Source organism: Neurospora tetraspora (assembly GCF_033439725.1).
Source record: "Neurospora tetraspora strain CBS 560.94 chromosome Unknown B0H65scaffold_1, whole genome shotgun sequence".
Taxonomy (NCBI): Eukaryota; Fungi; Ascomycota; class Sordariomycetes; order Sordariales; family Sordariaceae; genus Neurospora; species Neurospora tetraspora.
Window position 1 is genome coordinate 4856652 of NW_026944383.1, and position 19244 is coordinate 4875895.

Here is a 19244-nt window from a genome sequence, read left to right on the forward strand (position 1 = left end):
CCGCCGCAAGGCCAGAACCTCGACAACGCAACGTACAACACACGTGTTCGGACTTTCTAGTCCGATGCTGCTGCTGTGCTGCTTTTGGTAGTGTACTTTCAGTTAGTATTCCACGTTCGGCAATGCCGACGTCTAAAGAAGGGTAGCCACGCTTCTGGCAAGGTTTCCGCTCCTTGGTCATGGTTTTCTTCCTTGTTCAAGGCTCCGTTAGTTGTTGTTCAGGGTTTCACATGCTAGTGTAAATGCGAATTATTGGCTTGGGACAGGCTCAGCAGGGCAGACATGCTCCTTCCTGTGGCTTCCATTTGATCGTCAACCTCGCCGGCTTGCGGGAGTGGCTCTTGGTTCTAAAAGAGTGAAACTCACTTAACTAGTGCCCGCCGGAGGTAGGGGGGCCTGGTAGGGAGCGTGGCTCGAGCCTGGCTAACTAGTTAGCCTACGCCAATGGAAGGAAGACAACGCCAATAGAAGACTTACAAGTTCATAGTCCGAGATTGATATCCCCTGGTGCCATGATTATGGTCGTAAGTAGTCCGAGGTTAGAAGAGACTAGTGGTGTAGAGTTAAGGTAGCCCTTGCCCATAACCTTGATACTTCTTAGGCTTGGATGGTCGGGTCGTTCCAAAGAAAGTTAGCCTTGCCGTCGGGACACAGGGGAGCCACAATCCGAATCCTGCAGATCTCTCTTGGCCTTGGAGGAAGAGGCTGTGTGTTGATGGAAGCTTGTCTGGTTTAGGGAGTGATAGCGAGTGAAGTAACGGATATGGATGAATGGTCCTAGGTAGAGTGACATGAGAACATAGAAGTACCGGTACAAGCACAAAGGCATTTCTGTTACGGTTAACTTTCGGCTCAGTCCACAGTAGGCATACAACGTACATGCTGGCTAAGTCCCATGATCGTTAGACTCAAGCGCGCAAAAGAGGCGCGGAAAAGGTTGAACTGGGTATGGTGTTGATTTAGTGTATAGACGGAAACCCCGGTCGTTCGGCAGCGCCGGACAAGGGTCCCGGGTCCCGGAAATGGTTGTATTGCGTCGTCGTATTCTGCCCAGGCCGGCTGCGGGTTGGATGATGCCGGGCGGGTGGCCGGGTGGGCGGTCGGACTACTCACCGGGTAAGTATGTGTCCCTTCAGTTCCATAGCCAGTTCCGGAAGGTTATTTCATGCCGGTCTCATTGGGGCTGTCATGGTAAAAGATGAAGCCTGGAGTATCTGGAATTATTGAGCTGGTTGGAATTTGGGTTGACCTTGTTCAGTTGTGATTCCGTGAGTTAACCACTGTCGAGATCGAAGCTCATGGCCGGTATCAGTCTCCAGTAAGTGGAACCTTCCACCCAATGTTCTTTCCCCTTTTGTTTCATTTGCGCACATAACACAGAGAAAGAAGTGGAAGGCAGGGATGTAGTTCATGATCTCCAGTGCGCCTTCCCAAGACACTCTCTTCAAAGGATATCCACTTGTAAAGATCCAACATCCAATAATAGAAGGTGCAACTTAGAATTCGATACTTCTTTCCTTCATGCAACTGAACTCAAAGTGCAAGGCAAACACTCAGAGACAATTGCAGAAAGAGCAAACTGCCTTGCACGAAAAAAATTCCCAGCCGACAGCCCGTTGCGATGTCGTGAAACCCCACACAGGTTACTCATGTGCATCGTTCGGGTATTGCAAGCGTTGCTTGAGTGACCCTTTAATCACTCTGCTGGGTCAGATGAAAAATTCTATCCCTGACTAAAGGCGAACAAGCTGCAACCAAAAAACCGATGGAGAGTGAGGGTTGTTAAACTTTTTGAGTGACTAAAAAAAGCAATAAGTGGGGGTCAACGACAAGGCGGCCGTGGGAGTCAGAGAGAGAGAGACAGTGACAAATATGTTGAAAACACTTGTGTATGATGAGGAAATGAGAACCCGTATATACAATTTTGACTTCAGTTTCGATGGTGTTAGAGGGATATCTGACAAGTGTGTGGGGTGAGGAAAGCATAGTGGCCAGTACCAAGAAAGGAGAAACCCAACAATGACTTCCCTTAACGCCGTCGACACGAACTCCGCTGCTGTTGAAACCATTGTATGTACCATTGCATAAAACGCAAAAAGATGATAGTGTGTTGAACCGAACCCACCAAAGTGGCTTCATGCTGGTCTCCTCGCCGTGAAAATGTGCCTATCAGAGTTAGCCAATTTGAGTAACGGAATTGTGCCTTTTACTAACGGCAGCTTGCAGGCTCGTCGGTACTCACAGTGTGCAATACGCGCGTATTTTCCGCGACCGAATCTCCTCCTTCACGCGGCTGATGAGATCCCTCGCCTCGTCTGGGGTATAACCGAGAATCCGGGTGAAGGGGGCCAAGGTAAGAGCTTCTAGTCCTTGGGTGAGACCAAGGTTGAACCATCGCCCAATCTCGCGGTCATGAGCATCCTCTGGCCATCCATTGATAGGAACCTTGATAATCTGCTCGTGAGGATCCACCAGGCCAGCCTGTGTCATTTGCTGCTGGATGCGATGGCTGTCCAGTCTCATTGGACGCCCAGCTCTATCCATTGCCTCCATCAGCGCTTCGGCCCATCGTGAGAAATAAGAATCCGGTGGCAGACTCCTATCGTCGCTGCGCGGGACCCAATCGATTTCCACCTGCTCAACAAATCCGTAATGGGGCTTCAGGTGTCTGTAAACTGGTCAGAAGAGTAAATCCAGCTGTAAAGATACTTGTAGAACTTACTTGTATATCTGGTCATACACAAAAGGCCAGTCGGAGATGCTACCATTCAATGTACGTAGGTGAATAAGGTCATAAGCACATCCGCTCAGTTCCAGCCACGGCTCTTCAATATCCATAGGTTTGAATACGAGATTGCGCGGGATACTAAATAAGGGAAAAAATTAGCGCCAGTTTTTTTGAGCAAGCAAAGCCCAACGTTGTTACCTACAATTCTGGCTGGATAAGAGCAAGATCCGCACCAGTGACTTGACCAAGCTCTGGATATTTGCTGTGAGACGCTACAAGTTAGAACAGTGCACAGTCAATGTAGTCTCATTGTAGTCATTTACTTACTCTTGCATATCAATTGCCCATATTCCGGTTCCACATCCCAGGTCGAGGATCCGCGGACTTTCCTGATTTGGGAACGGTGCTGAGAAGAGTTGCTGGTTGCGAGCGAGCAAAAAGAAATGATGAAACATGTCGAGTCTGTCTTTCTCCAGCTGCATGTTATTATGTCAGTATTGTGTCAACACCATTCATATTGTCGTTCCAGCTGTTGAACACGTGGAAAACACACCTCATCGATAGGGAGCATGTATTGCCCTTTCTTATAATCCCCATAGAATCGTCCATTTTCCATATACCCAGGGACTAGATTGGGTCCCCTATTGCGAAGCAACAAGGTTAGCTTTTCTGTAGAACAGGTATAGCGGTATTCAGTTGAAAGTAAGAAGAAATGAAGATCTTACCCGGGCCCATGATGACCTTCCATTGCTCTGTCAGACGGATAACTGTCCTGGTTTGGAGATCCGTAGGTATGAGAGGCAGGCATGAATGGCAAGTCGAACTGTACGTTCTCTTGTATGTAGCAGGGCAGGATGACCCGTCAGGAAGTGTTGTTCCTTTGAAGACGAGAGACCGTGAAGAGGTGTGGTGTTTGACTATCTGCTGCTGAGTGGTCAGACAACGAATACAAATAGTTCGACCTTGAGAGGGAACACGGACAGACAGGACAAGACAGGATAGAGCAGAACAAGAAAGGAGCCTCGCAACTAAAACAAGGCCTTGATTGCGACTTATAAGAAGTAACCCGGAAAGTGCAGAGGGTAGCACAACTAGAGGAGCGAGCGGGTCTGATGACAGGGCTGAGAGGGAACCGGGTCTATGTCAAGTTGACCTGTCTGATGGAATCATGAATGGCTGGACAACAGATGGAAGTCGAAAGCTGAGCAGTTAAGTACTGCACCTGCTTTGTACCCTACCGACCAATGGGCGGTATGTGACCGTAGGGTTGACAAGGTATGTCCCGAGTGATGAGGGCAGGCTGGCCACCGAGAATCATGGTCCAAACATACGGATCGTTGGGAACCCTTCAACCATGGGTAGGTAACATAGTCGCAAAAGAGCCACTTGGTCCATCCTCAGGCTAGCGCTGCTGTGTTATGTATGGCAGGGCAAGGCAGGGAAAGGTAGGGTCGGGGATCCCAGGTCCCAGACCCGGGTAGGTGGACAGAGGGGGGATGGCCTGCAGTGGTCTCGGATAAAGACGAGAAAAAATGGGTCAGGGGTTACAAAAACAAAACAATGGAGAGATTGGAAGGGCATGAGGGGACGGACACGTGCGAGGGCCAAGGAGACGACAAAAGTGACTGGATCGGGACCGACAGAACGAGAAAAGCACACTTACTTGTCCTGGGGTGCTAATTAGTGAGATGAGAAGAGAGATGAGGCCGCCTGAAGTGTTGAGAGGGAGAGCAAAAAAGAAGAGAAGGGGGGACGTGCGGTTGGCGGCAGAGCAAAGATGACGGCCGAGGTATGATGAGGTAGTTAAATGATGCAGGATAAGCCAACGGACAGGCTGAGTTTGGATGGCAATTTGAGATTTCCAGTTTTTTGGCTGAGGTGCTTTTGTCGCTTGATGCGCTGCCCTGCGTTCTGCGTTGGGGACAGAATTGGCGGTTGAGGTGTAATGCAATGTATATGTAGAGGTACGTGCAGGGCCAAATTACACAGTACATGCGCGGTACCGTGACAGGCCGTACGCGACCGAACCGTAAGTAACTGTAACGTATGTACACGCTCAGTACATCAAACACGCCGTTAGGGCCCAGGGCGTCTCTTGGGTCTTTGGGGTTCGCCAGGCGTGCCAGGTAAAGTAGGGAGCCAACGGCTCTTGGACCCAAGAAAAAGAAAGGAGCAAAACGCAGACAGGGGAAAAGAGGCGCCTGCTGAGACCGTTGTTGGCCGCGTCGTCGACTTCGATGTCGCAACGATCCTATGCAGGTCTGACAGGGGCCTCTCGTTTTTCTGGCTTTCTAGCGCAAGCCAGCAGCGGCAGCGTAGCGTTGACGGGCGCCAGAATTTGTATCGTGTCGTGGTACGTAGCCACGGTAGGGTGGCTAGAAATCCAAAACCGAGCGGAGCTCCCGCGGAGGCGTGGACCTCTCTGCTTTTTAAAGGGTGGACCTAGAGGTATGGTTCGCAGCGTTGCCGGACCCTATGATGATCACCTCTTCTCCATTGACCATGAACTTCAAAAGTCAAGCTTCACAAAGGCAACCACGCCATGCCAAGGCCTCCCGCCTAGGTCGAACAACCGACAGCAAAACGAAACAGCCAACAGCGCAATGGTTTTCGGGTAGCTTTGCCGGTCGCCTATCTTCTGACCCGGTGCGCCGCGGAGCAAATCTGAGAAGAAAAAGAGTCTTTGTTGCTCAGATGTTATCCAAAGCACTCATTGACCTTGTTGGGCGATGACGAGTGTATATTCGGCACTGGCGTACAGTAGCTGAAGTGGATGGTCGGTTGGGGCCGATGCGCTGGCACGCTCTCGGTCCTCGGAGCTCTCTCCTGTCGACAATACGGACGTCTCATAGGCCAGCGGGCGGGGAGCGAAGGGATCAAGGTCGTTGGGAGACAGCATGGAACATGATCGAGGATCTTGGTCGCCAACCCCAGATGCCTTGTGAAGACGACGACGGCACCGTGCCGACCGCGCGAGCTAAGGGAAAGCCTTCCGAGGAGAAGTGCGGTAGCTCTTGGAGGATGCCGGCTAGCCTCGCAAGCTATCACTTTGGTCGAGTGGTTGGGAATTGGGGGACAGGGCTTGTCCGTCGTTGGTCGGTGGCCGCCCTGGTCGGTGGCCTGGCGCCGGCGGGCTAGGACGGCAATGGCCCAGCGAGTGCGTGCCCGTATTTTCGGGGGGTGATGTGGGCGATGTGGGCGATGTGGGACGGGAGAGATGGGCCTCCGAAATGGGCCACGGTGATGGGGACGCTTGGGACGACGTTTGGGACGCTGCGAGACACCCGGCTTGATGCTTTCCAGGAAGGGAAGAAGAAGAAACGTTACGACGGTGTGGGGTTGTGGATTCCCTTCGTTAAATGTAAAAATCCTCGTCCTAGCACGTACCCGGCCGCACCCTTACCCTTTCTCCCACGAGAGCCAGAATGGGGAGGCACGATACGACGGTAATTGGATATCATAATATCTTTGTTCCTTATTAAAGATGTTAATGCAATTCAGCACGCTGCAGGAGTGTGCAGCAGAGACAGACACTGGTGTGCATCAGAGTGCAGAAGAAAGTCAGCCAAGAAGCACGATACATATTTTCTATTGATTCGGCAGTAACAGTTCCCATCGGACGACAACCAAACATTAAACTCGGGGGGCATGTGCGTGTGAGGTGGCATTCATTGGAGTGTTGGACAGTGCGTTAGGAAATTGGAATGAGTGCAACTTGATGTCGGAGTCTTCGCTCCTCCCTTCTACGGTAGCAAGGTCGTTTCCATTTGCTCGCCGAAAAAGGAACACGACAGAAGCTGACACGGCACCTCACATTGTTTGAATAGGTTGGAGATGGTCCCGGCACTCTGGGCTGGACGCCCTCATTTCCCGTCTGTCATGTACTTGGCTTATTAGCTGTCGTGGTGTGATGCTCGCTGATATATACATACCTTAGGATGTCGTGTACGAGTGATGCACTGTAATGACGGGGTGCCTAGGGGATCTTGTGGCGGCAGGACTCGGGTAAGGTAACGTAGCGTATCAGCGGTACATGTTTTGTTACCCACCCTATTCGTTAGCTCCCGCTCGACTCCTTGCCCCCTGCTCCCGTCCACCCTCTCGCCAGGGCCGGTTCAGGGGGTGCCTGCCCAGTGAGATGCCAGTGCCATTGCCAGATGCAATGTCGTTCCGACTCCGAAGGCAGGAGCGCTCAGGCCAAAACAAATTCAAGCAGCAACGAAATGTTTCCTGATTCCGCCAATGTCCCGTCGCGTCAAAGGCAGTTGCCCAGGGGAAGGAGTCATGGGCTTTTCTGTACAGCCGGGCAGTCACCGACAGGAATCGAGTTTCATCAATCCCGCGGCCGTCGGTTGGAGAAATCGAGCACTCCAACTTGTTCGCTTCTTCACCCCGTCTTCTTTTGACCACGGTGCCGCTAGAGGTGCAGTGCTGGCTACGGTACTATCAATCATTTCATTTTCCTTGGCCATTGGAAATTAATCACGCTTTCATTTCGACCAACCAACGGCGTCCAATTCCAGCAAATATAGCGTCCTGCACGACCAACAAAATCTCGCACCCACAACAAATCCGCGAGCGACTTCAAATCTGACTGGCCTCTTATCCGCGTGTCGCGTGTCGCTGGAGACTATCGGGATCGCCAAGTATCATTAACGCCGTCCTATCCTATCGCGTCTCGCCGCATCCAACAAGTGACCGTTCAGCTGGGTATCGGTAGCCTCCGGTGTCCGCATTTTCCCCTTTACAGCGCTGTAGCATGGAGGCTCTCTGATTTCCGACTCATCGTCCGCATCACTGGTATGGATCCATCCATTGCCTTGCTGACTGTGCCGGATCTCGCAACTCCTTCGAGTACACTTCGAGCCTTTCGAGCCCTTCAAGCCCTTCAAACCGCCAACTTCCAAAGACCTCTGCTTAGTACACAGTTTTTTGCGCTTCCGGTGGCTGGGGAAGTCCGACATCAGTGATCCAACTGCATCCCAATCACCATGGCCAGCAGCTCCATTCTCAAAGACAACACAACATGCTTTGTCTCCCACATCGGCAACCCACCATCACATTTCACCCACCCGGTTTGGCAAGCCAACGGACATTGACCAACGCTAACGAAACGCAAAAAGAAATACGTACTGGACGCCCTTGCGCCCCTAATAACCGCATGGCACTGCACGACGGTGCAGCGAACTTTTGAGCAATATCACCCTGGGTGATGGGTGGTTGTGCTGCTTGCGGTGGCGTTAGGTAACCCTACAGATTCAGCACATGGGCCCTTGCAAGGAGCTAACTCAGGCAAGCCAGTTCCAAACTGTCGGGTCCGAGTATCACACGCGGGCGCGCACACACGCCCCTCAGATTGAGCTGAACCTTTTCAGATAAGCACGGACAAGACGCCATACCATGAAGAGCATACACATCAGCCCCGGCCATTATAAGAACCATTAAGCGGATTTCTTGTCCAAAGAGGAAGGGGAATGCCGCCAACGTGCAGCGTTGCATCCTTCTCGCCTCGTTTTCCTGCCTTTCTTCAAAGGACTTTGAGCCAGCTCACGCACCTGACCCCCGTCCCGGGGACTCTACGACTCGTGGATCCATACTCGATCCCTACAAACCGATTCCTACCAGGCAGGCCGGTGAAGAGCGGTCGTCTGGGCACCGTGTCACCGTCAAGTCCCATGATCAACCAGTGACTCGTCCCCTTGCACAACAGCGAAGCGACAGTCTCAGTATTGCTTCCCTGTCTTCCGCTCTTGGGGTTACGACTAGATGGGAAACACCTCCCTCGCGCGTAGCGGGGTTTCATCACTTTCGCTTCAGTTCGTTTGCCCTCGGTTACTCTAAGCATGTTGAGACCTGCAAAGACATTCACACAGAGGCGGACGACCACAGTCCTGGGATTGACATGTGAATCCTTCGAACCCAAGCGAGCACAAGGGCAAGACAGCGGACTTTGACAAAGGGTACGTCCGAATGCTGGCTGATTCCAGCCCATGATGTTTGACGTGATGGGGTTTGGTAAGACGGCTTGGGGTTCCTGGATCCCCGCATGCGAGGTCTTTCTCAACAGCACACCTCTCTCTCTCCCCATGTCGGACTCTCGTTTCACGTAGACCATGGAAGGTACGGGTACAGATGGGCAGGGGGCATGGAAGCGAGACAGAAAGAAGGACAAGTACCGGCTACTTTGTTGCCTGTTCTCTGTTAGTGCTCGCCCACGGGCTCAAACAGAATACGATTGGCCCAGACTGTCCATCCGGACCCACATGAACCACACGCAAGCGCAGCACCCCCCCCTGAGAGGTCTCAGCTTGTGATTCGCTTCCAGTCTGTCGGGTTCGGGTCGCCCCCACCGGTGACCGGAGTGGTCGTCTCATTGGAACTGGTTCCAAAGTGGAAGTTGGCAGTCGACTGGGGCGACTGGGGCGCACAATGGGCCCCAACAAGGCCAACAAAGAATCAAGACATCCTTGGTGGTTTCAGAAACAGGCATCGCGATCCTTAGGGGTGCCCTTGTCCCGACAAGCTCAAGCCTGGGGAGGCCGTTGTCGTCTCCGTCTGTGCGGAGACCTACGATGATAACCATGAGGAGGTAGGTACTGTAGTAGGTACTTGGGTACTGTCCAGGTGAATGGTTGAAATGGCTCTGTACACTGCGGGCATGTTCCTTCTGCCGGTGAGTTGCAATTTCTCCGCAAATTGTTCGTTTCGCCGACCTGTCTCGGCGAAGTGGAAGCATGGACACCGACCTCATCGGTCACAGATACCACCAGCCTTGCTGATACCTCATCTCAAAGCTTCCTAGTATCGTGGTGAAGGATCTTGGGAACCGACTAGCCCGCAAGCATACGGATACGGGCACAGCCCGCTTAACTATCGCGTCACCAGATTCAGCCTCGCTCACAGAAACGTCTCCACCCCCAGACATCAGTGTTGGGATGGGATCATACAGCAACTAGATCGGCCTACTTGCTGTTGGGTTTGACCGCCCTTTCCCCAGTCCATAGTTACGAGCTCCGGATGCGGGCGACTTGGTGGTTCGGACTTGGTTCCAGAGGCCCCTTTCCGCAGATCCCACCAACCGCTGACTCGCAAAAGACCTTCAAGCCTTCCTTGAGTGCATCGCATTCGGCGCCTCGACATGAGTGTTCCAGAAACATTGGGCTCTTTGCCTTTCCGGGCGTCGGCATGACCTTTCCGGGAATTGATGGATCACTTTACTGCTTTGGTCAATGCCAAGGAGGCGCCGACTGGACAACTCTGGGTGTGTCAGTGAGTCCCTCGCAGCAGCCGAGGTCGGATCCACTTGCTGTCTCTTAACTTCATGATCAACAGTCGTTCGGGAATCAAATAACAGCAATTTAACCCAGCTTGGATCTTGCAGAGATGCCCGATTTGGACGGCTCGCGCTGTCTGGTTGGTCCAAGCTAGCCAGTACACCATCTGAGAGGCTGACAGCGGGTGGGTAGGTATCAGAACCAATGCTAGCTTCACCCATCTGTACTAGCTCGGAGTGAGTGTTGATTTCTGCGTTTCTTTATCTCGGTCAATACCTTTCACGACAATCGGTCACGACATATCTCCCCCATACCACCGAGAAACAGGCAGTGTGCAACCGGTACCGCTGCGTTCATGTGGAAACCGGGCAATGCCCTGGCGACCAACTCAGCGTTGTGGATCGGTCCAGACTAGGGCGGTATATGGCATCACGAAATTCCCGACTGATGAGCTGTATTGAATGCTCAGACGTGGCTCTGTTAAGTTTCTTCTCTACTTCATCATCATAATCACGATCCATGAATGACGATATGGGGTTGATACCGGTCCATGGTTCCCGACTTGGTGGGACAACTGCAGGCTTGGGGCATGTTGTTGTTCAGTCCATGGCGGGTGCCGTTCTGTCGGGACATTGAGCCTTTCAGGAATGGACTGTCGAGTGCAGCAGCCTATCCGGCCGAGTTCACATCCCAAGTGTTTTGTTGGAGACAAGTACCATCATGCGCAGTTCAGTGAGTGGCAAGCGAGACACAGGGGCAAAGGGGATAGGCTACCACACTGTCGGGACGAACAACTCAGGGGTTCCGGCAAGGTGGGCTGCGACAACGAGTAGGTAGAGGTACCTCTGGCTACCTCGGCCCTGTGTGATCCAGATGAGTTGTCTGTAAATTTCAAGACGCCACTTTGGTCGTTTCAGATACTCCACCGCCTACGAACCCCCTTACACTATGAACAAAAAGCAAGGCTTGGATATTACACAGAGAATACTTGTCTTCACAATGGACGTGTTCGTTGACTACCTACGTAATTCAACTTCTGGCCCCTAGGCCACGACGCGGGAATGGCTTTTTCATGGTTAGCGCAAGGTCATAACTGGTGTGAACTAGCCACTCTCATCATTTGTCACTTTTTTGACTTCGCCGTTCAGAGTCCGAGATGCCTTGCATGCATGCTTTAGCATATTTTGACAACACGTGTCGAGTGAGCTTGCTCTTCCAGAAAGAAAACCACGCCATCCAGTTGGAGATATTACATGGTTCCTTTGCTGTTCTGTTGTTGTTCCAGGGGCCGAACGGAATCTGACCTATCACTTACATTTCCTTACCTTACCTCGAAAATTCCGTGACGCACGCAGGTTTACCTGTACCGAAAGAGACGAAAAACAATGTTCTATGCTTACGAAGCCCGTTTCAGAATCGAGATCCGGACATCGAAGCGCGCAACACACCAACAACGCATACTTTAACCTCACAGGAAGAAAACAGGTTTCAGTCCCGAAGCTGCGGATGGAGCAGTCATTGGGGTGTTTCAAATCATCGAGTTGTCACGAATGGTTTGCTGCATGCACGAGAACAAAGGGGGACTTTTTATACCTGACATTGACGACCCGTCGGAACAGCCACACGGCAGAATGAACGAACCTCGGGGGTCCTACTAGTCAAACTCAAAGGGAACGATCTGTCCAATTGGATCTTCCCCGGCCTGGTCTGGCTGGATAACTAACTCAACCGTTAAACACCGCCATCCGTCGTCCACTTTCCGATTCCAAACACTGTTTCCCTTTATGCAAGATACGTTTGCTTTGCTTTCAAATCTCGAAGTCGATATCCCCCTTCCCTGCCTTACCTGCCTTTCTTACCTTCCCTAAAATGTCAATATTCTGATGTCTCCGTTTTGATCGTTCCTTCCTTCCTTCCTTCCTTATTTGAGCTTCTTCCACTCACAGAGAGAAAGACATCAGCTTTCCCAAAAACGGACTACTGGCGGCGCAAGATACGGCGCGATATGTTGTGTAACCCGAGAATTGATTGGAGCCTAGATCTAGAGGTCCGTGCCTGAGTGCTCTTGTCCCTTGGGCTTCGCTGCGAGACAGACCGGTGGCAGTCTAGACCCGACCGACGACACCAAGCGAAAGTCAGAGCCTCGGTTCCGGACTGTCGGTTCCGGACTGCGGTGTCAGGGTTGGGGTCGAGCCGGGGTCGAGCCGGGGTCGATCGACTGTGATAGCGATCGCCGGAGGAGGTTCCAAGTTTTGTCAGCAAGATTAGGTTGGTAGGTGTAGGTACTAAGGTAAGGTAGGTGAGGAGGTACTGAAGGGCCGATGGTTTTCGGTAATATAATGGACATGGTAATTGTGATGGTGCATGATGCCTACACTTCGCTTGGATCAGAGGTTTGTGATCATCTACTAGTCTAGAGTGTAGACAGACAGGCCCAAAACAACGGTAGGACTGGGCAAGTACTACTAATACCGACAGATTCGTAAGGTACCTAGCTAGGCCAAGTAAGGTAGGTACTATAGAATACTATATGATATTCAGGTACCCGACTCGTTTGCGTTGGACAGCATCTACATCCACATCACATCGAAATCCACATTTCACAGATCATTACCTACCTCTAGGCTGGTAATAAGCCAGCCCTTCGGCTGGTCACATAGGCGATCCGGTAGGTTACATATGCTATCATATGTGTATGACAGTTCACATAGGCCACATTGGTCACATAGGTTACTACAGATGGGTGGGTGCTCCCCGGTCTTACCTCTGATCTCAAGGATTCAAGGGTAACTGCGTAGTCTGTTTTGAGTTATGCGAGATTGGGCGCATAGAGGTACTACCGGTGTATGTGCCTATGCGTAGGACGGGAAATTGTTTGCTAGATCTAGAGTAGGGAGTTTGTTGGTGTTTGGAGCACTGGGTTTAGAAGAAGGTTTTGGGATTTGTGAGGTGTTGGGGAGATGTTGTGGGAATGATCGAGATTGATTATGTAGTCATATATGGGAAATGAGGTAGAAGGGGGAGATATGAAGGGCGTGGAAGGGGGAGATGCCCCTGTGAAGTGCACTTGGTATAGCTCTCTTATGGTTTACCTCTACCCGGACGTCAATATGTCTGAGGCCATGATGCATTGAGGCTGGTCCTTCGAATATTACATCATCTAACCAAGCTATTCCTCTCAAACTAACCAGTCCCATTTGTCAATCCCAGAGCCAACGCCAAATGACAGCCCTCAATGACTCTCTCCCACTCTACGGAAGTATCATCTCACCACCCTCCTTCTCCTTCTTTCTCTTCTCCCCCACCCATCCTTTCCATACCTCTCCCTTCACGCCCAACAGGCACCTCAACCCCCTCACTCACTTGCACTTTCTCTCCCGTGGCATTATCACCATGGATATATAGCCCCATAACCTTCGGCCCCGGATAGATTCTCCTAGCATGCACCACCCACCACACCGCCGTGAGCGCCACCACCCCAGCCAAAATCACACTATTATAATTCATCGACTCCGTCGTGGTCGGGTACACATATGGGAAACAAAAGAGGATGTTGAACAGCACGATGAACAGTACTGCTAGGATGTTGATTGGCATTCCAAATTTGCCCAAACTAAATGAGCCGGGGGCGGAGGGGAGATACCGGCGCCGGGTGAGAATGTTGGCGGCAAATGGGATGGCGTACGAGGTGGTGGTTAGGATGAGGAAGGAGCCGGTTAGGTTGATGAAGGCGGTATGGGAGCCGAGGGGGATGGCGCCTAGGGCTGTTGTTATTGTTGCTTTTTTTGGGGGGGGGACTTTGTCAGTCTCTGTTTTCGGTTGAAGAATAGGGGATAAGCGTAGAGGTAGAAGACTTACCGACGAAAAGAGTGGCAGGGACAGGACAGCTAAAACTTTCGTTGACGCGGGAAAAGAGAGGAGATAAAGGGACGGCGTTGTCTCGTGCCAAAGCCCAGTAGATGCGCGAGTTGGTCAGGACCGTGCCGACGCAGCAGAGGAGTGAGGAGAACAAGATGATGAACAAGAGACCGAAGGTGGCGCCGTGGTTCGGGGTCCCGTCGGCGTGGGCGGTCGCTTGAGCGTAGATGTTGGCGAGCGGGTAAGTGTTGAAGCCGCCTTGGAGGGCTTCGAGATCGGTGATGGCGTAGCAGAGGGCGATGGCGAAGCAGAATGCGTCTGACGAAGGAGTTAGTGAAAGCTTAATCAGCGCAAAAGGGGCTTGTGAACGTACAGAGAAATCCCAAGCCGATTTGCAGCCCAATCGCCTTTGGCAAGTCCTTCTTCGGATGTGGCAACTCCTCAGCCATATGCGTGATAGCATCTGGGGTGCCCACAGTATACGCCCCGTTCAAAACTCCCAACAGAAACGCCAAACCGTCCGGCCAGCCCGTGAGGTTATTCTCGGTGAAGGATCCCCATACAAAATGATTGCTGGCGTGACGCTTGGGCATGGCCGATATGACAATGATGGTGACGATACCGCCGACGATGACGAAGAACAAGCCGATGTTCTGGGTGTGCGGAATCACTCGGTTGGCAAAGATCACAACTGCCGTGGAAAGCCAGAGGACAAGCAGGTAGGTGACGTAGACCTGCCATGGCTCGTAGGTGTAAGTGGTCTGGTGGTAGACCGAGTACATGCTGATGCAGATGTTGGCCGTGATCTGCATCAGGGCGGCTAGGCCGAAGATCCATCCGTAGAAGTTGATCCAGCCGGTGAAGAAGCCGAGGATTCGGCCATATTTGGGACCGCCGGCTGGAGGTGATGTTAGTATTGACTTCCTGGCCTCTAAGTAGAGATGTTAAGATGTAAACAAGGGGAAGCTTACCGATGGTTGCCCAGTGGTAAACACCACCAGAAGTTGGAACAGCTGACGCAAGCTACATCGTGAGAAACAATTGTCAGATATCCGTTCTCACATCCCTATTCACGCAGTTCAACACTTGATGTTTCCTTGTACACATACCTCAGCCAGTGCGGCCCCAATGAAGCTGTAATAGAAAGCCGCAACGATAAGACCAAATATAAGACCGGACGGGCCACCATTAACTACACACACATTACGAATATCAGTTCCCATTCATTGATGTGATAGATGAGCTTTAGCAAAAGAGAGACCGCGTGAGTCCGGTACCTACGAATTGACACCGAAATAGACGACCCGAGAGCTATCCAGGCATTGTCAACGGTGAGTGCAGTCCCAGCCAAGCCCAGGAGGCTGTATTGTCGTTCGAGCTGGTCTTGGTAGCCGGAAGCATTGACGACGACTCCATTCTCGACTGCGGCAACGATCTCGTCTCGGTCTTCAGGACTTCCCCCGGTCCGCGTACCCCGTTTTTCGTCGACCGATGGTTGATGTGAACTGTCCATTTTGTTGGGAAGGTGTGAACAGACCGGCCGGTGTTATGCCAGGTGGAAAAGAGAACGGCTACCAGTTTCCGAAATACCGGTAGGGTCTTGCTGCTTTAAGTCCCCAACTCCAAGGGAAGCCACGGAGATATAAATGGCAGTTGAACTCGAAGTGACAAGCGAATGTTTCATCGGTCCTTCCCCCCAAAAGGGTAAAACAGTCCCTTCATTCACTTACACTACAATCACCACTTCCGGCCATTTACCGGCACTAGTACAGCACCAGTGTCTAGACTCATGATGTGGTATGGTATGTATAGCACGACCTTGATATCGAATTCTTCCAATGACGCACAGAGCTTCCTCATCTCTAAATGTTATCTCCCCTCATCGTTCAGAGACGTAACACCAATTGACAAGACCCGATGATGCACAGAATCTGAACAAATATGGTTACTTCCCCGGGGGTTGTTATCTTTATCTGGAGGCTGCTGCTTACCCACGGGTTGAAGATCTATCCCGCTACTGCAGGCGTAAATGCTGATCCGACGAATAAGGTCGGCGAAGCATTGCCCTTGCGCGCTCTCTCCCGTTCAATACCCGTGCATCTGTAGTATCCGGGGAGAAACATGGCTGAAGAGCAAGACAAGGGTTGTTGGGACGAGAAACTGATCTGTGAAAGCTGCATTGAGTGGTGACAGCCGGACTTGATAACGTGGGGGTGGGCGACGATGAAACCTGGATCTCTTTAACTAACGACCTGCCAAGGCCTAGGAGTACCTAGACCTTAACAGCTTGTGGCTCCGTTAGGGATGCTATAGCGTACCTCTAAGATAGTAAGGAAGTGCCTTGAGATAGCTAAAAAATGGGGTTTTTGGTATTTCCCAAACCTCATTGGCTACAAGTCCCTGTCGGTACGAGAAATGGCGCAAAACACAGTTAAAGAGATAGAGGTTGAGGAGTTGGAGTTCCGATTCTCGGCGAGTCGCTGTACGCCTGATTGCGCGTAAGAAGGACTCGGCGTTTTCAGCCCTACGAGAGCGGCTATCTCTTCCGCGCCACGGTGGTTGAAATTTCGAGGTTATATCAAGTCTGTCTCACGATTTTTGACCCGTTGTTGTTCTGTCCATTGCAATGTCTGTGGTTGGAGCGAAGTCTCAAGAGCATTGAAGTCCCCAGGCGGCACTGCATGAATGAAAGATGGAATGGGATGAGGAGAACGCGGGGAGTGCAGCATGCTCCACCTGAAAGGCGTCTGATGTAGCATTGTGGCGATGGCTGATATTGATTGGCATTTGGCGTACAGATAAGGTATGCGGATGCGGCAAGAGTCTCCCACATGGGTAATGCATAGCACAGTCGTTTGAACGGCTGCTTTGCGTCTGGCTTTAGTAGGGATATAAACCGATATTGACCCAGTGAGCCCTATACAGGGTTTCTAATACCCATTGTCATCCTCCCGGATTCGATATGATAACCAACAACCCAGGGTGGACGATACTACCAAAGACTTTTGGGCTACGTTTTCCCGTAAGATGTCTCTCGTCGTCCATCGGAAACAGAACCAGGCTCGCGGGTTTCTTCACGACCTCGCCTTTGGGCTGGGTTGGTTGGGTAGTCAACTGAATATCAGTCAATGATCACCATTAGGGCTCGAATCCAAGACCTTGAGCTTTTACCCAAGGGTAGCCGCATCCAATGGATTGTGTAGTCCGGTAAGAAATTTTCCGTCCCACCGTGAGGAGAAGAAGCAGAAAAACAGTCGCATGCATGGTATAACCTCCCAAAACTCGAAGACCAAAACTGAAGACTCATGCCTTAAGCAGCATCACCCTCATGACCCCATCTTGCCGACTCGTCACCCTCGCTCCAGTCCTTTTCGATGTATCCGAGCTCTCGCTTGACCTTCTCGACCGTCGCCTTATCTCCGGTGTTCTTGCCCGCGTTATCACTAGAAGGCAGATGTTAGCCATATGTCGTGGGAGGAGCTGTGACTCGTATAAACAGTTTCTTACCTGATCTTGACTGCTGGGTTTCCGGCAGCCGAGCTCAGCTTGATGACAATATTCAGGGGCGTGGACTTCTTGCCGGTAGACTTGTGGACAAAGTCATTGGTAAAGAAGGTACCAACACCGAAGGTAGGCTGGAAGCCAGCCTCTTCAGCAACTTGCTTATACTCCAAGCACCTATCGATATCCAACGAGTCGGAGAAGACGATAACCTTCTTGTCCTTGATGCCTTGTTCATCATAGAACTTGCGCATAACTTTGACAAACTCCTTCGGATCTCCCGAATCCTGGCGGACACCAGTGAAAACTTCGGCATAGGTCTTGCCGGGATGGAGATCCTTGATGATCTCCTTTGCTGCGGAGATAAAAGTATCGGCCATGCTCACCTTGCGATGCTTTGGCTGGGGAACTGGCTCGCCAGAGGCCGATATCGGCTTGCTGAACGCTCTAAGGAATTCAGGAGTTCCAAAGGTATCTGTGAGCGCGATACCGAGGACGCCAGGGCCGTAGCATCCAACCCAGCGGGAAAGGGCTTCCTCTGTAGCGGACGTGTAATCGCCAAGGATGGCGGCGTTACCCATGAACCACTCATGCGCAACGGTGCCAACGGGTGGGATGTTGAAGCGCATGGCAAGGTGAACATTGCTAGTACCGGAGAGCTTGCCGGTCAGGCCCCTCTTCTCGGCTTCCTTGGCCGCCTTGGTGAGACCCCTAAACACCAAAGCTTGCGTGTGGTAGTCGCGGCGCCGGCGCGTTCCGAATTCCGAGAACACGCAGCCGGCCTCGAGAAGGCGCATGCCCTTTTCGAAAGCCTTCTCTTCCTGGCCCTCATACTCCCAGTCCGTGTCCATGAACTTGAAGTAGGCTTCAGAAGTAAGTGCTAGGAGCGGAATTTCGTAGAGAATAGTCTCGGCCCATGTGCCCTTGATATCATAGTGGATATCTCCGAGATTTGAGTCATCAGTAGGGCGGAAGCTAACGGCGACCTGCTCTCGCGGTCGAAGCCGGAATTCGGAAAGGTATTCAAGATACTCCTCGGTTAGGTAAGGACAGTGAGTCTTGAGGTACTGGAGCTCTTCGGGGGAAAGACTGATGTTCCCGAGCTTCATGACCTGTTCCTCGAGCCAGACGAAAGCTTCGCGGGACAACTTCTTCTCGGGCGTGCGGTTTGTGAAGGAGTAGGTGACAGGAACGTCTTTGAAGTACTTGAGGACGGCGCATTGCATCGTCAGCTTGTACAGATCGGTGTCGAGGAACGAGATGACCCCCGCAGGGTGAGGCAAAGAGCTGTTGAAGTCCATGGCTGTGATGGTTGGTGTGGTAGAGCTCTGGAAGAGATGAGCGTGTAGGGTCGGAAGGGTCCTGGATGAGCCGTAACCTGTAATTTGTCGGTGATGTATACGATAACCTTACTTATTTTCGGATGATGACTAGAGAAATTAAAGAGGAAAGAAAAAGTTCAAGACACAAGAGGCTCGAGATGGTTCGGTAGTTGAGTTGCTCCAAGAAGGCTGACGAATCGAAGTTCAATAACGCCTTCAATAGTGGGCAGGAGTGGAGACGCCGGCGGTTATCTTTTTGTTAGTGCAGACTTCCCTTTTGCTTGTAAACCTTAGCATTCTCACGCGACGCGCGGTTGGTTCACCCTTCACATGTAAGGAATGCCCGAGTTGTTGGCTGATAAAATATCACTCAAGGGTAATTCCCTTTCTCACTGACAGTAAGCAGTGAGTGAGTGTCCTGTTGGTTGTCTCTCGTCGAAGAATGTGCGGGGCGTCCGTGTAGCGTCTTGAACTCGTTGGAAATCAGATGCGTCCAAAGTCTCCATGCGATCAAGTTGCAGGGGATGAAAACTATTTCAAGATGTCACCACATGAAACCCT

The 19244-nt window shown here is 51.7% G+C and overlaps 3 protein-coding genes across 3 annotated transcripts; all 3 read right to left on the reverse strand.

Annotated features, from left to right (window-relative positions):
• Positions 1 to 2143: 2143 nt before the first annotated feature.
• On the reverse strand, positions 2144 to 4033 carry B0H65DRAFT_451693 (methyltransferase LaeA). Its single transcript, XM_062826066.1, has 6 exons — positions 3454 to 4033; positions 3282 to 3369; positions 3056 to 3204; positions 2931 to 2990; positions 2723 to 2866; positions 2144 to 2668 (listed from the first exon to the last, which is right to left on the reverse strand). Exons 1-6 carry the CDS (start codon positions 3534 to 3536, stop codon positions 2239 to 2241), a joined length of 954 nt encoding a protein of 317 aa, XP_062686723.1. The 5' UTR covers positions 3537 to 4033; the 3' UTR covers positions 2144 to 2238.
• An 8997-nt stretch (positions 4034 to 13030) lies between these two features.
• Positions 13031 to 15619, reverse strand: B0H65DRAFT_44860 (amino acid permease-domain-containing protein). The gene is made up of 6 exons (XM_062825908.1): positions 15142 to 15619; positions 14970 to 15052; positions 14832 to 14883; positions 14234 to 14758; positions 13861 to 14178; positions 13031 to 13781 (listed from the first exon to the last, which is right to left on the reverse strand). The coding sequence occupies exons 1-6, from the start codon at positions 15371 to 15373 to the stop codon at positions 13270 to 13272; spliced, it is 1722 nt and encodes a 573-aa protein (XP_062686724.1). The 5' UTR covers positions 15374 to 15619; the 3' UTR covers positions 13031 to 13269.
• A 1312-nt stretch (positions 15620 to 16931) lies between these two features.
• B0H65DRAFT_44857 (Quinolinate phosphoribosyl transferase) lies at positions 16932 to 18940 on the reverse strand. Its single transcript, XM_062825907.1, has 2 exons — positions 17368 to 18940; positions 16932 to 17303 (listed from the first exon to the last, which is right to left on the reverse strand). The coding sequence occupies exons 1-2, from the start codon at positions 18660 to 18662 to the stop codon at positions 17171 to 17173; spliced, it is 1428 nt and encodes a 475-aa protein (XP_062686725.1). The 5' UTR covers positions 18663 to 18940; the 3' UTR covers positions 16932 to 17170.
• Between the last annotated feature and the right edge of the window lie 304 nt (positions 18941 to 19244).